The sequence below is a fragment of the Centropristis striata genome, chromosome 14 (genome assembly GCF_030273125.1).
Source record: "Centropristis striata isolate RG_2023a ecotype Rhode Island chromosome 14, C.striata_1.0, whole genome shotgun sequence".
NCBI lineage: Eukaryota > Metazoa > Chordata > Actinopteri > Perciformes > Serranidae > Centropristis > Centropristis striata.
In genome coordinates, this window is record NC_081530.1 from 28656002 (window position 1) to 28669436 (window position 13435).

Sequence of the window (13435 nt, forward strand, 5' to 3'; positions counted from 1 at the left end):
GCAATGTTTGGTGTCTGTGGTCCTTTGAAATCATGAATATGAGATATTCATACTAGTTATTGGATACAGTAGGTAAACATGTTCAGTGACTCCAGTTTTTTTGTGTTACCTTTGTAAATAATGTTTGGTTTAAGGGACCAGAGTGGGACAGTGCTGTCGTAAAGCACCTTTTAAAACTACTGATAATGCAAAAGGGATGGTGAAGATGATTACTTGATATGAAGTAGAGGGTGACTGACATGGGATGGATGTTTCAGTGATGATTGGAAGAATAAAAAACTAACCACAGATGCACTCTGTACTTCTCGTTGTTTCTATGTCAGCTCTGCACAAGGTATAATTTATTCTTTATTGTGCAGTTAAAGGCGTACTTCACTCATCACGATCATTTGTGTTTCAGGTAGAAAATGTTATTTTTGTCTAGCATGCTTCCACATGTAAACAAAAATCCAAAGACACTGGAAATATGAATGAATTGAAATAAACAATAATCAATCTCATGCTTGCACAGGCTCACTACTAGTCAACAGACCTGCACAAGCATGGGATTGATAGTGCTCAAGTGTTTTTAAAAAGAGAAAATGTGTCTGGGAGGTTCGTGATTTACAAATAATCATGCTGGGGCTGAAGTATTCCTTTAAACTGCCAATAGGGATGACAATTTTCACAGTCATTTGGCACCACCTACTGGTAGGAAAGCAAATGACACAGACTACTAATGGAAGGCATGTACCGGCCTCGGGGTTATGGCCGGGAGAGGAATTTAAATTGATGATGATGGAGACCAAAGAGGGTTAGATTTTATTAATGCTTTAGCTAAGCTGAATATTTTTTTATATGGTAAGAGAGAGAGAGTGGGAAAAAGTCAAAAGGCATATAGTTTGTTCACTCTGTTTTTTCAATTTTAAATCATAAAATTAACTGGTTTCCAGTAACCTATATAAACAGACTTCAATGGATGTGAATGGAAACAGTTAAACCATTTTTTATGCTGTATAAGGTCCTGTAATAGTTCAATAGAGGCCAGTATTAAACATAGAAGAAGCCAACCGTTTTACAGATTCCATATCTGAAAGGGGATATAATTCAGTGCTGGAGGGAGAGGAATCCAGTGAAGGAGATGGGGAAGATAAACTTAATGCACCCTGTCAAACGAGGACAGCTGCAACGACATCAAGAAGACACAGTAGTCAACAATTACCACATGCTATTTATAGAATAAGTACAGATTTGTGCAGTGCGATTCAGTTCCGCTGCAGCAAAACTAAAACAAACAATTGATCCTCTGAATAAATCATTGCAAATAATACTGGGTGCCTTTATGTGCTTGCTCTTTTGTTTTGCTGTGCTCCTCTCCCTGGCTCATTAGTCGGGCCTCATCCATCTTTATGCAAGAGGCCACACTCTGACCCTCCTCTGAAAAAAAGTTCCTGTTTTCCCAACTTTCTCTCTCAATCTCACCTCAGACCACTAATCTATACACCTTTTACTTTGAACATAAAATGATGATGTAGATTCCATGAAAAGATAACACTTTTATGATTTACCATATTATCATTTATTTCTCCTTTGGGATCAGCTACTTTCCTATTGTGTCAGAGAAAAGTTAAAGAAGGACTTGAGAGTGAATAAAAGCTCTCCATCATCATGTCATTGGTGAGCAAGACTGGTCCAGTAAATTTTTCCAAATGGCCTTTTCACTGCCTGGGTTGGTTTTTCTATTATTTATTAAATGTTTCCTTGTTTTTCTGGTATTAGATTATTGATGAAAAGGCTAAGTATTTATTTATTTATTGTTAATGCCAGAACACCATAGACCTGCTTGTAGTGGAGTTACAACAGAGATAATCATAGCCCAAAGGTGCATATACAGTTCACCTTTGTTTCATTTTCCTGTTAATATATTTGCACCAAATATCTGTTGCATGGAAAATGTTATCCATCATTCGGCCCCAAATGAAAACGCCCTCATGCATTAACATTAATATTGTGTCTCTGACAGACACGACAAGCCCAGTCTACCGTGATATATTACAACACTCCGGCTGACTTGTTGCCTTCCTGTGTCTCTTTGTAGTTTTCACAATATGAGTACTCGATCAAACACTATGCCACTCAAATTACCTTCTCGTCGTGAAAGATCGCCTTAATTATTTAGCATTTTAATTTGCTTAAACATACATTTTGTGTCAGATTTCATCTTTGGTGTCAAGAGTTTTCATATCAGTTTCATATGAGTGACAACTGGCTGCTTATGAAATGAGACCACCGAGGTAGCTTTAATGGTTTCTAAACTTGGGCGCTGGGTTCTCCCAGGGTCAGTGAAGAGGCTTCAGAGTTTAAGGGGTTTGGCGTAAACCAATATGAAAAAAGTCTCTTATCTGGGGTCGTGTAATTAATATCAGCTCATGGATACATGTTAGGGATGGTGCACTTACAGTAGACTAAACAAGGATGAAAATGAGACTGAGTCACATGGCCCACAGGTTAGTACATGTTTCCTTTCCCTAAGGAAAAGCTCAAAAACCAACTCTCTTCATCCTGATATTTTCGAAAACACTAATCCAATACTATGTCAAAATGTATTTTCGTAATTTAATATTGCTGGCCTTAATATTTGCCCCTTCTATAAGATTTACCTGCCGCTTGAACTGTAACTCAACTTTGTAAAATTGTAGGAACTTGCACTTTTTACTTCCGGTTTCTCTATTTCGCCTTCAAGTTAAAAGTGCGTTGACAAACGAGGGAGAATCGCAGGACCAGAAGAGCTAAGTAAAAAAAAATGTTCTTATTGAACTAACTATGAAAACAAAAACTTCCTAGCAACCATGTTACAGCACAATGCTGTATACGGTACATGATGGCAGCTAGGCTCTTCATCAAATATTGAAACACTGTAATCTGTATGAAAAGCGGCAGGGCATTTTGGTTGGAATTTGCCTACATTCATTCATTTTCTGTGGAATATATATTTTAGGAATGCAACTGGTGAATAATTTCATTATCAATTAGTCATATTTTTGATTTTTTCCCCCAATGCTTTATTGAAAATCACAAAAATAAACATTTCTGGCACTTTTTTCACAGTACATACCTTGCAAGTGTTGAAAGAATGCTAGGTGAACATCAATCAACAGTAAAAATCAACAGTAAAACTTATAATAATAACATCAATATTGTAAATTCAGAGCAGTTGAAATAAAATAAAAATAAATACAAAAATAAATAGACAAAAATAAAATGCATATAAAACAGTCTAAATGTTGTTTTCAATAAGGGGGGTTCAAATTAGTTTTAACTGTTCATTTCAGTGGGAAATTTTTTCAAGATATATCATTTTTGTGCCTTTGTTATTGTTAGAATTTTTTTTAGATATTTTAAATACAATTTCAATTCATTCATGAAGACAATACATTTGGGGGATGATTTCATAACTCTATTCTTGTGGATGAAATGATGAATTTTGCCAAACAAAAGATAACGTTGCAACATAGTTAATCGTTTTCGCTCATATTTTTGATTATTCTCTTCAAATATTTTGTGTCATTGTAGCTCTGCATTTGGATAACAACTGTATTGTTTGCCTTATAATATGCCTCTAATATAGATTTTTGATTTACTCAAAGAAAAAGAATAATTATTGCATTTAAGATGTTGATGTCGATTAAATTGTATTAAAGTATAATGTAGGTACGCTGCAGAATTTTATTTTGATACTTACAAACCGGAAACGTAGTTGCTAATTTGACTCACTTGACAGCAGGTTTAACTTCAACTCAAGTTCAGGTAACGGGGATGCAAACTTCAGCCTGTTTACAGACAACTCTAGGTCAAACCGAGAAGTTTAGCTAGAAAGTATTTCGACACACGTCACTGACGATGACGAGTCGAAAAGTTAATTGTAACATTTCATTTCCTTAATGAACACTGAAGGAAACAGTGGACGGGTTTTTGATTTGACCTAGATTTGTTTTGTTCGCAGCGCGTGCCCACAGGTTAGTTAATCCGAGGAGATAACTAGTTTAATCCGAGTTTGATAATCCCGTCACTCTTCCATTCGGCACACGGTTAAAGAGAGCCGAGGAGGAGTGTCCTACACCAACAAGATAAAGTCCTCTAGGTTTCGCTCAACAAGTACCCACAACTCACAAGTTTGGAAACAGCTAGTATGACTTTTCTCACACCGAGTAAAAACTTAATTTAACGTCAAATCACTTTTATTGCGGCTCAAAGAATGCGAACTAAAGTTGAAGTCGTAAAACGGAAACGTGCCGAGGCTGGTGAGAGGAAGAGGGTCACTGCTGCAGCGGGTGCCAGCGGAGTGCAGGAGCTCCTCAGGGCATGAAACTCCAACACAAGTCTGCAACGAGGAAGGAAGCGACACGATGGCACTCTGCGGAAGAAGGAACCGACCCAAGTTACTTTTCTTCATCTTTGGTGCCACTTTTGTGGGGTATCTAATATTTTTTAGACACAACTCCGGGGACGTGAGCGCGACAAATCGACGAGAGGCCCCCGGAGAGCGAGAGGTGGCAAATGAAGACCTAAAGAAGCCCGTCTGCGAGAGGCCCCCCTTGGATTTAAATGCCTTGGGTGAAATGGGGAGAGCCGTCAAGCTGAATCTGAACGCAGAGGAGAAAAGAAAAGAGGAGGAAAGCTTAAAAAAGCACCAGATTAACATTTATGTCAGTGATAAAGTGTCGCTACACCGCAGGCTGCCAGAGAGATGGAACCCCCTGTAAGTAACTATATGAGAGGTGTCAACCATGACACCAAAGAAACACTAGTATCACTGTAATGAACTTCAGGGGTATTGTATACACTGTAGATGCCAAGCAGAGCTAAAATCCAGTTGCCATTGTAGTTCCTAAAATTTTTAAAAGTCATCTTAAAACCTATTTTTATTCCTTGGCTTTTAACCACGCATGAGACTCTGCTCTTGTTTTTAGTGTTTTATGGTTTGCTTTTATTTATTGTTTTTTAAATTGTCTTTTAAAAAGCAATAAATCTATTTATTTTAGTGTTTATTTCCTGTTTTATTTATTTTATTGTCTCTTGTTCTGTTTGTTTATGTACAGCACTTTGTTGCGGCTGTTGTTGTTTTAAAGTGCTTTACAAATAAAGTTGAGTTGAGAGTTGAGTTGAGTTCCTAAATGAGTCCTAGTGAGCCGTTTGCTGTTGGGAGTAACTGCTGCTTGTCTTATCTGATTGTTTTCCATTGTGGTCAGTTTCTTTATGGTTATGCATATTTACATAGAGAACCAACTCTAGGTTCTATTCAAATTTTTCTTTCCAGGATAATGTGTGCAGTCTTAACCCAGTTATCCAGCTCCACCTCCTTCCTTTTTTAAAATATATCCACTTTTCCATTCACTGCAGCTGCAGAGAGCTGAAGTATGACTACCGGTCCCTGCCAACAACCTCTGTGGTCATCGCCTTCTACAACGAGGCCTGGTCCACGCTGTTGAGGACAGTCCACAGCGTGCTGGAGACGTCGCCCGACATCCTGCTAAAAGAGGTGGTGCTGGTGGACGACTATAGCGATAGAGGTACGAGCACACGGTAATGGAGGAGACACACAGAGGGACTGTGGGGACACAGGGTGCGTAATTGACAAATCAGAAGGCAAAAGGTGGAGGCACACAGAAAGGTGGCACTAGTTTGTCAGGTAGATAGAGAGATGGGAGGACAGACTGTCAATTGCCGCAATTAGGGAAGTTAAACAGAGATACAGGAACTTAGTGACAGGTGGTGGATCGAAGATTTCGATAAAGGACAATAACAGTACACACCAGTACGCTGGTATATTGTACATCACCCAGGTCTATTTATCAGCACAGCCGTTATATTAAACAGACACAAAAAAGGATCACACCATTCTATGACTTATTGAAAATTATTTGCAATAGGATTGTTTTCTTTTCTCGAGGGCATCAGTTTGTTCTTGTTTGAAGTCATTCAATGTTTTTTTTTTGCACACACTTTAAGGGAGTGGTTCGAAACTGTTTTGGCTCATGTCCATACAAATGAAGCAATGCCTGCCTCTCCCTTTGCCCCGACATTGGCTGCAAACACAGAGTGGTGAACAAATCAACCACATAATGATGATTCTGTTTCAGATTACTTCATTTGAGGAGGAGGTGTGAGGACTAAAAAGTATTTGCAGTCGGATTCTAAAGGACAGGCACAGACAAATAAACCTAGCAGATTTGTAAAGTACAGATCTATTTGTAAGCTTTTCCATAAATCAAGCACACAAACAGTGCTGAGAGTCTGTTTAAGAAGCACAAATTAATGAGATAACTTACTGTTGTTGTTTCAGTGTCTAGACACATGATGGATGATCTGAATCTATTAATTGTGTATCAAATGCTTTGAAACACTATTTTCCTTTTTTTCTTAATCAGCTCTCCCAGCTGCTATCAAAAGCTGGCGGCAGATTCTAATTGTTTTGTGGTACTTGTTCCGTTTAATCATTTAATGTTTAATTTCTTGAAGATCATCTGAAGGAGCCATTGGAGAGGCACATAGCAGGTTTGAGGAAGGTGCGTCTGATCCGGGCCACCAAGAGGGAAGGGTTGGTGCGAGCCCGTTTGCTCGGGGCGTCCATTACCACAGGCGACGTGCTGACCTTCCTGGACTGTCACTGCGAGTGTCACGACGGCTGGTTAGAGCCCCTGCTCCACAGGTTTGAAAACGCTGCGCAGGAAAATTGACTGCTATTCTGAGTATTTTGTCAAAGTGTGGCCCTGTGGTTTAAAAAGCTGTCTTATAGCACAACTGAAGTGTCACAGAGTCGAGCACTGACTCACCAGCCGCCTTCTAAAGGAGCGCTGTGATGTAGCACACTCTCTGTGCTCAGTAACTGGGCTCTCTTTAGAGCAAGGGCAGCATAAAAAGTTGACACAGACATTTGAGATGAGCAATTTTCTTCTTGCTTTGTAGCACTGCTTCTTCCTGTCAACAGCTTTTCTCTCCTTTCTCCCCCAGGATCAAAGAGGAGCCTTCGGCTGTGGTGTGTCCTGTCATTGATGTGATTGACTGGAACACCTTCCAGTACTTGGGGAACTCTGGGGAACCCCAGATCGGGGGGTTTGATTGGCGGTTGGTCTTTACCTGGCACACTGTTCCAGATTATGAACAGAAACGCAGACGATCGGCCATTGATGTCATCAGGTGGGTCTGTGGGACCTGCTGAGAAAACAATCGCATACAAACACATTTTAAGGATAACTTTATAGAAAAGGCTCTTGATTAATACGTGTAGTACTATTATCAGCTGGCACCAAAGCTGATTGATCACTTGTCTCATCAAGATGCAGGAAACACAAAACTTGCCAGGCTGGTAACCAGGTATTATCTTTTGGTTGCCAAAATGGCAAATATGATTGCCATTTTTAGCCACCTGATATTTAGAGTAATTCAGATACTATGGAGTAAACTATATGTCAGTTTACTGATAAAAAATATGACACAAGCGAATTAAAGCTATATTACAGTAACTCAACAACAGTTTTTACAGTCTATGTTTCATCTGATCTTGGTCTCTTAACCCTTTGATGCACAACATGAACATGAATATTACAACAGATCATTATATCCATTTTTCCTTTCATACTTTATGAAGAAAAATTGTTTTTGTATTATTACATCAAGTTTACATACATGGGTCAAAAATGACCTTGTGCATTAGAAGAGTAGTGATACAAAAAGTGATACACTTAATTAACAATTTGACTATATGTGTAACTATGTTTGTCTTATTTTTAAGGTTTTGTTGTAACCACCAGATTACATTGGAAAATCACATATTTTAACATTTGAGACTTATGAGAGCCACCAAATACTAATTTCCATTGGAAAAACACCAATTTAACAATATAGGATAGTTAATATTTACGTCTTCTTCATCAAGTTTTAAATTGGTGACAACATATAAACACCAACATGGGTCAAAAATGACCTTGTACATTAGAAGCGTAGTGTTAAAAAAAAGGGGTTTTATCCAAAAAGTAAGAAATGAAAAGAAAAAATTAGGATGTATGATGATCAAAAACAAGTTATTTGAGGAAAACCTGCAATACTGAATGATGAAATTAATTTATTGCAAAGATATAGAAAATTAAAACTTAGTCGGGTCACTTTAGACCCATGTTGTGCATCAAAGGGTTAAACAGATGCTTTTGTGCACGTTAGTAAAGGCACACACACAAGTGAGGTGTTGTCTGGTCCCAGTCGTGACTCTAATGGCAATATTTAAATATCATTAATGCAACAAATATCTATTCAGTGATTCATGTTTTGCTGTATGCTGACCTGATTATTTTCTATGTTTAAAAGTGATTGCAACTGATTGAAGCCTGGTAACCGTTACTGTCAAGCCCTGCATCTGAATATTTTTTTGTCCTCAGGTCTCCTACAATGGCAGGCGGTCTGTTTGCTGTGAGCAAGAACTACTTCCATTACCTGGGGACATACGACACGGGGATGGAGGTGTGGGGAGGAGAGAACCTGGAATTCTCCTTCAGGGTGAGAAATTATGTTGTTTCTTTGTCATATGTACATTTATTCTGCATGTTTAAGGAACCAATTTTATGCAAAATAGGAACAATTCATATACTGTCTCCATTCAGACGTTCATATTTTAGCACTACAGCATTTAAAACGCAGGCCAGATCTGGCTTCAATTTACCAAGAATTGCATCATGTGATGACTCTTTATTCCCTGTGAAAACCACCATGAAAGAATTATAACTAAACAGTGTAAACAAGCCAAAGATTTTAATACTTTAATTGCAGTGAAGAATTTGAACATCCCTTTTTTTTTTCCAATAACCGCAATTTCCCAGAGGGAAATTTTTCCCTTCAACAACAAAACAGCTTTTCTACTTCCAAGTTCCTCCCCAACAAGACAGTGCTTTGTGCTGCATGATTGAATCATTGCGGAGAGGCTAACCAAATCCTCGTGGTGTTGCTGTGGATGTCTCTTAGATTTGGCAGTGTGGGGGCAGCCTGGAGATCCACCCCTGCTCCCATGTGGGGCATGTGTTCCCTAAAAAGGCCCCTTACTCGCGGAGCAAAGCTCTGGCAAACAGCGTGAGAGCTGCTGAGGTCTGGATGGATGAATACAAAGACGTCTACTACCATCGAAACCCCCACGCACGACTGGTGAGTGTGCACAGATGGACTGTGTGTGTATGTGCTAGTGGTATCAAACGCAACCAGTTTTTTAAGCAAGCAATCTGGCATATTAATGACTGAATGATTTGTATTGGGAAGATGGTGTGCACTCATCACAAAGCTGTTATTGATCATTCATTTCACTGATGTATACACTCTCAGTCCCACACGTACACAAATGTACATGTTCACACACTAGGAGTGTGCCATATCGTATCGTTCACGATAATATCGGTATATTTTTTTTATGGTTAAAAAAAAATGCATATCATGATATTAGCAACATTCCTACCGAATTAAATACTATGAACTAGTACGGGCATTATGCCGCTTGTTAGCCGCGAGCTAACATTAGCTAACAATTAAAGTTGTTTTAATCACAAAAAGCTACTTACGCCCTGTTGCTAAACACATGCAACTTTCAAAATAAGAGCACAGTATGTTAAGAGAATCCACCACAGAATTTACGAGAAGACTGTCAAAATAAAATGCCTTAAATAAAACATACAAGAACCTTTATTCTCCTTTACAAAATTTCATTAAAATATGCCCCGGGAACCCCTGAATGCTTATTTTTATTATTTGCTCATACTCAAGAGTCAAGAGTAAATTTTTTGTATTTGGCAACTGTTGAGATTTTGCACTTTAAACAAAATTTTTGATTTTTATTTATTTATACAGACGGAAAAAAAAATCATATTTTCTATATCTTTTTAAGCATTTCCTAATATCGTCTAGAATATCGTTATCGCAAAAATAGCCTGAAATATCGTGATATTCTTTTAGGGCCATATCGCCCAGCCCTATCACACACACACACACATACACACACACACACACACACACACACACACACACACACATACACATACACATACACATACACATGCACATGCACATACACAGACACAGCACTCCCGCAGCGGTGTAAAAGCTCCCGCTGATTAAGTGACACTTGGGATACATGAGCGGCAGACACTCAAGGTGACAGGGGTGTCAGGGCGTTCCGGTGTGTGATTACCACCTTTCCGTGTCACTCTGTGCCAACGGGTGTCACCCACCTGTCCTTGACAGGGTGAGAGCAGCGCTAACCCATGGGGTGCCCTGCTTTGGTGTGGGTGCGTGTGTGGCAGTGTAGTTAAGAGGAGAAGCTCTCTAAACACAGATCAGGTGGTGCTCATCTCCCTGAGAGGAGGCAGGCCTGCAAACACCGCAGTGGCTCTTCAAACCCAATACAGCAAAGCCTCTAAACAAACACTTCTGCTGCCCTTCTCACAGGTAGACGTGCTCACACATACAAAACAAAACTTTGCAGCATGTTATATTGAATAAGATTTCATTCCTATGATACTGTAAGGTTATGGCAGCCTTATCTCACTTTTCATTTTCTGTTTTTTTTGTGTGGTTTTTTTACATTTCCAGAGATTTTATGTGTTTCAGGTACCTGGGTGCAGATTTAGTCGAACCTTATGAGAAAGGAAAACTTGAATATATTTCTCAAGATATTCCTATTTAAAGGGATAGTTTGGAAGTTTTAGATTAGATTTTATTTGTCATTGCACAGAAATACAATGAAATTCAATGCACTCACGTACTGGACTCATAAAAAAGCATAATAAATAGTAAATGACAAGATACATTCTTATCATCTCATCTCAATAAATAGTAAATAGAAAAGATACATTCTCATCATCTCAGCACTTAGTATATTCATGTCATTCATTCACTGTACCATCAAATTAGTGCCATTGTATGCATTAAAACAATAGTGTAAATATATAAATATATAAAGTGCAGAGCATTGTGTTAGGTGTGGATGTCCCTGGTTAGTGCTGTCGGACCAGTGAGTTTGTTTTCAGGTCTGAGTTGAGTATGGTTTTGAAATGGGGTTGTATAAGGTAACCATAGTGTGTGTATTACTTATGTTATATGGTGGTGGCACTCCCAGTTTGGAGAAGCAGACAGAAGAACCGACACAGAAGTTAAATAATGTACTATGGCTACTAAAAAAGAAATAAATTTTAATTGAAGCGTATGCTATCTTAAAAACATTTTCACCATTTGATCGAGGCATACAGGGCTGTCTGACAGCAAGGGAAAGCGGTAAAAATATTCTAAATATAGCGTACACTTAAACTGATGTTTCTAGGTAGGCCTTTTTTTAGGTGGCTGAAATACATTTTGTATGTTTCACTGCTCCTGGTGGCGTGCCAACCATAATCTCCTGTACTTAACACACTCACCGTGGATAAGTACCTCATACAACCCCACTTCAAAAAATCCAAACTACCAATTTAATCTCTTGGAGCTAGCAGACATTGTCAAAGCAGAAGCTACACACACAACGTTCTCTTTTTTGTCACTTCAGGATCAATTGACTTCCTTCTGTTAACTCAGGCAGCAATATATTTACTTGTGCAAATTAGTACTTGAGGTCCGGTTTGAATAATTGACATATTCACCTTTAGTCTCGGTTTAAAACCAAGCCCACAGTCCAGGTAACTGGAGACAGTCTAATGCAAACATTGATGGCTAATTTTAACATACACTACCGGTCAAAAGTTTTAGAACACCCCAATTTTTCCATTTTTTTATTGAATTTCAAGCAGTTCAAGTCAAATGAACAGCTTGAAAGGGTACAAAGGTAAGTGGTGAACTGCCAGAGGTAAATAAAAAAGGTAAGCTTAACTAAAACTGAAAAATAATGTACATTTCAGAATTATACAAGTAGGCCTTTTTCAGGGAACAAGAAATGGGTTAACAACTTAACTCTATGGAGTCTTGGGCTATTTTGTCCATTTTTGAATTCTTTTCATGTCTTTGTAAGTCATTTTGTGCCTTTTTTTGGTCATTTTGTGTCTTTTTTTAGTCCTTTAGTCCAACATAAAATGTGATTTTGAATCTTTTTTTTACTTTCAAAACACTATCATGCTCAATAAAGAATTTTAAATGTTGCAAATGTGCATTAATTTCAGAGTACACTGAGACATTAAACTGCATAATTTTCAATTAAATTCTGGAAAAGTTGGTGTGTTCTAAAACTTTTGACCAGTAGTGTATATATATACAGTCACTCTGGTAGGTAATGACATTGAAATATAACCGTACAGTAGTACTGCCGGATGCTGGGCCACTGAACCTGCCAAGTTGAGTCACCTGTCAGTCCATGTGAGTTATGTTTACAACTCTTGGTTAAAAAGTAATAAGGCAGAGTGACACCTAAATAAACTACATTCAAAATGCAACAGTGTATCATTTACATGGATGACAAAGACAAATGAGTGAATCTGTAAGCATGAGTTTGTTGTTTTACCCCCGTCTTTTTACTCTTCCCTGATTGGCTCCTCTATGTTTACATCAAATTGACCTCTAACTGCTGCTTAAATGTAGTCAGTGATCCTTTACTGACCTATATACTTGATTGGACTGCTAGTCACTCTTACATTTGCTCTTTATTGCCATTTAAGAAGCACCTGTAATGATCCTTAATGTTCCTCTTATTGGCCTCGTTCTGTAGTGGCCCTCAGTCTCTTCTAATGGTCCTTACTGGTCCCCTGATTGAGGATGGACTTTGGGAATCCGTTTGCTGAGCAAATAAATTGAACGTCCAGTTAAAGCTGTGTTTGGGTAAATCAGAAAACCCTTCCTCGAACTACACCCACTTCACACACAAATCAGTCTCCCTGCACTGGCTCCCAGTATGCTTTAGAATAGATTTTACTGATTACTTAAAAGGCTTTTCATGGCTCTCTCCCTGCTATATCTCTGACCTCATAACTATATGTGCCGCTACATACTTTGAATTTCTCGGGCAGTGGTCTTTTGTCTGTGTGGAAACAGAGCGTTTGCATTCAGGGCCCCGAGGCTCTGAATGATCTTTCTAAGGAAATCCGGTCAGCTGAGGCAGTGATCTCCTTGAAGTCTTTCCTTAAAACATACTTTAATCTAAGAGCCTTTCCTGATTTTACTTGAGTTCTAATTTCCTCTGAACTGTCTTTTATTTCCTTTAGAAAAATATTTTCCTAGTCTTACCTTTTCTTAAACTATATTGGTTTTTTAAAAATCAAATCGTTCTTTGCTTATTTAACGACTTGTCTGTTTTATTTTGTAATGGACTGGAATATTCAATATTCAAAGCAAACATTTCCATTCAGTGTGGTTTTCCCATCCATCCCTCTAAAGATGCTCTTTATGGCTTCATCCGTTGCTCAGCATTGACAAAATATCTTGTAAACAAGCTTTGTGTTGGATTTCA

General features: G+C 38.4%; 1 protein-coding gene across 1 annotated transcript in view; it reads left to right on the forward strand.

The window, feature by feature from the left end:
• The first annotated feature begins 3786 nt into the window (after positions 1-3786).
• The window catches only part of galnt12 (UDP-N-acetyl-alpha-D-galactosamine:polypeptide N-acetylgalactosaminyltransferase 12), a 28705-nt gene continuing 19056 nt past the window's right edge, over positions 3787-13435 (forward strand). Inside the window, exons 1-6 of the mRNA XM_059349160.1 lie at positions 3787-4738; positions 5380-5549; positions 6499-6688; positions 6991-7176; positions 8412-8529; positions 8992-9168. Of these exons, the coding sequence (XP_059205143.1) occupies positions 4386-4738; positions 5380-5549; positions 6499-6688; positions 6991-7176; positions 8412-8529; positions 8992-9168 (1194 nt within the window). The 5' untranslated portion in view covers positions 3787-4385. The remainder of the gene's footprint in view (positions 4739-5379; positions 5550-6498; positions 6689-6990; positions 7177-8411; positions 8530-8991; positions 9169-13435) is intronic.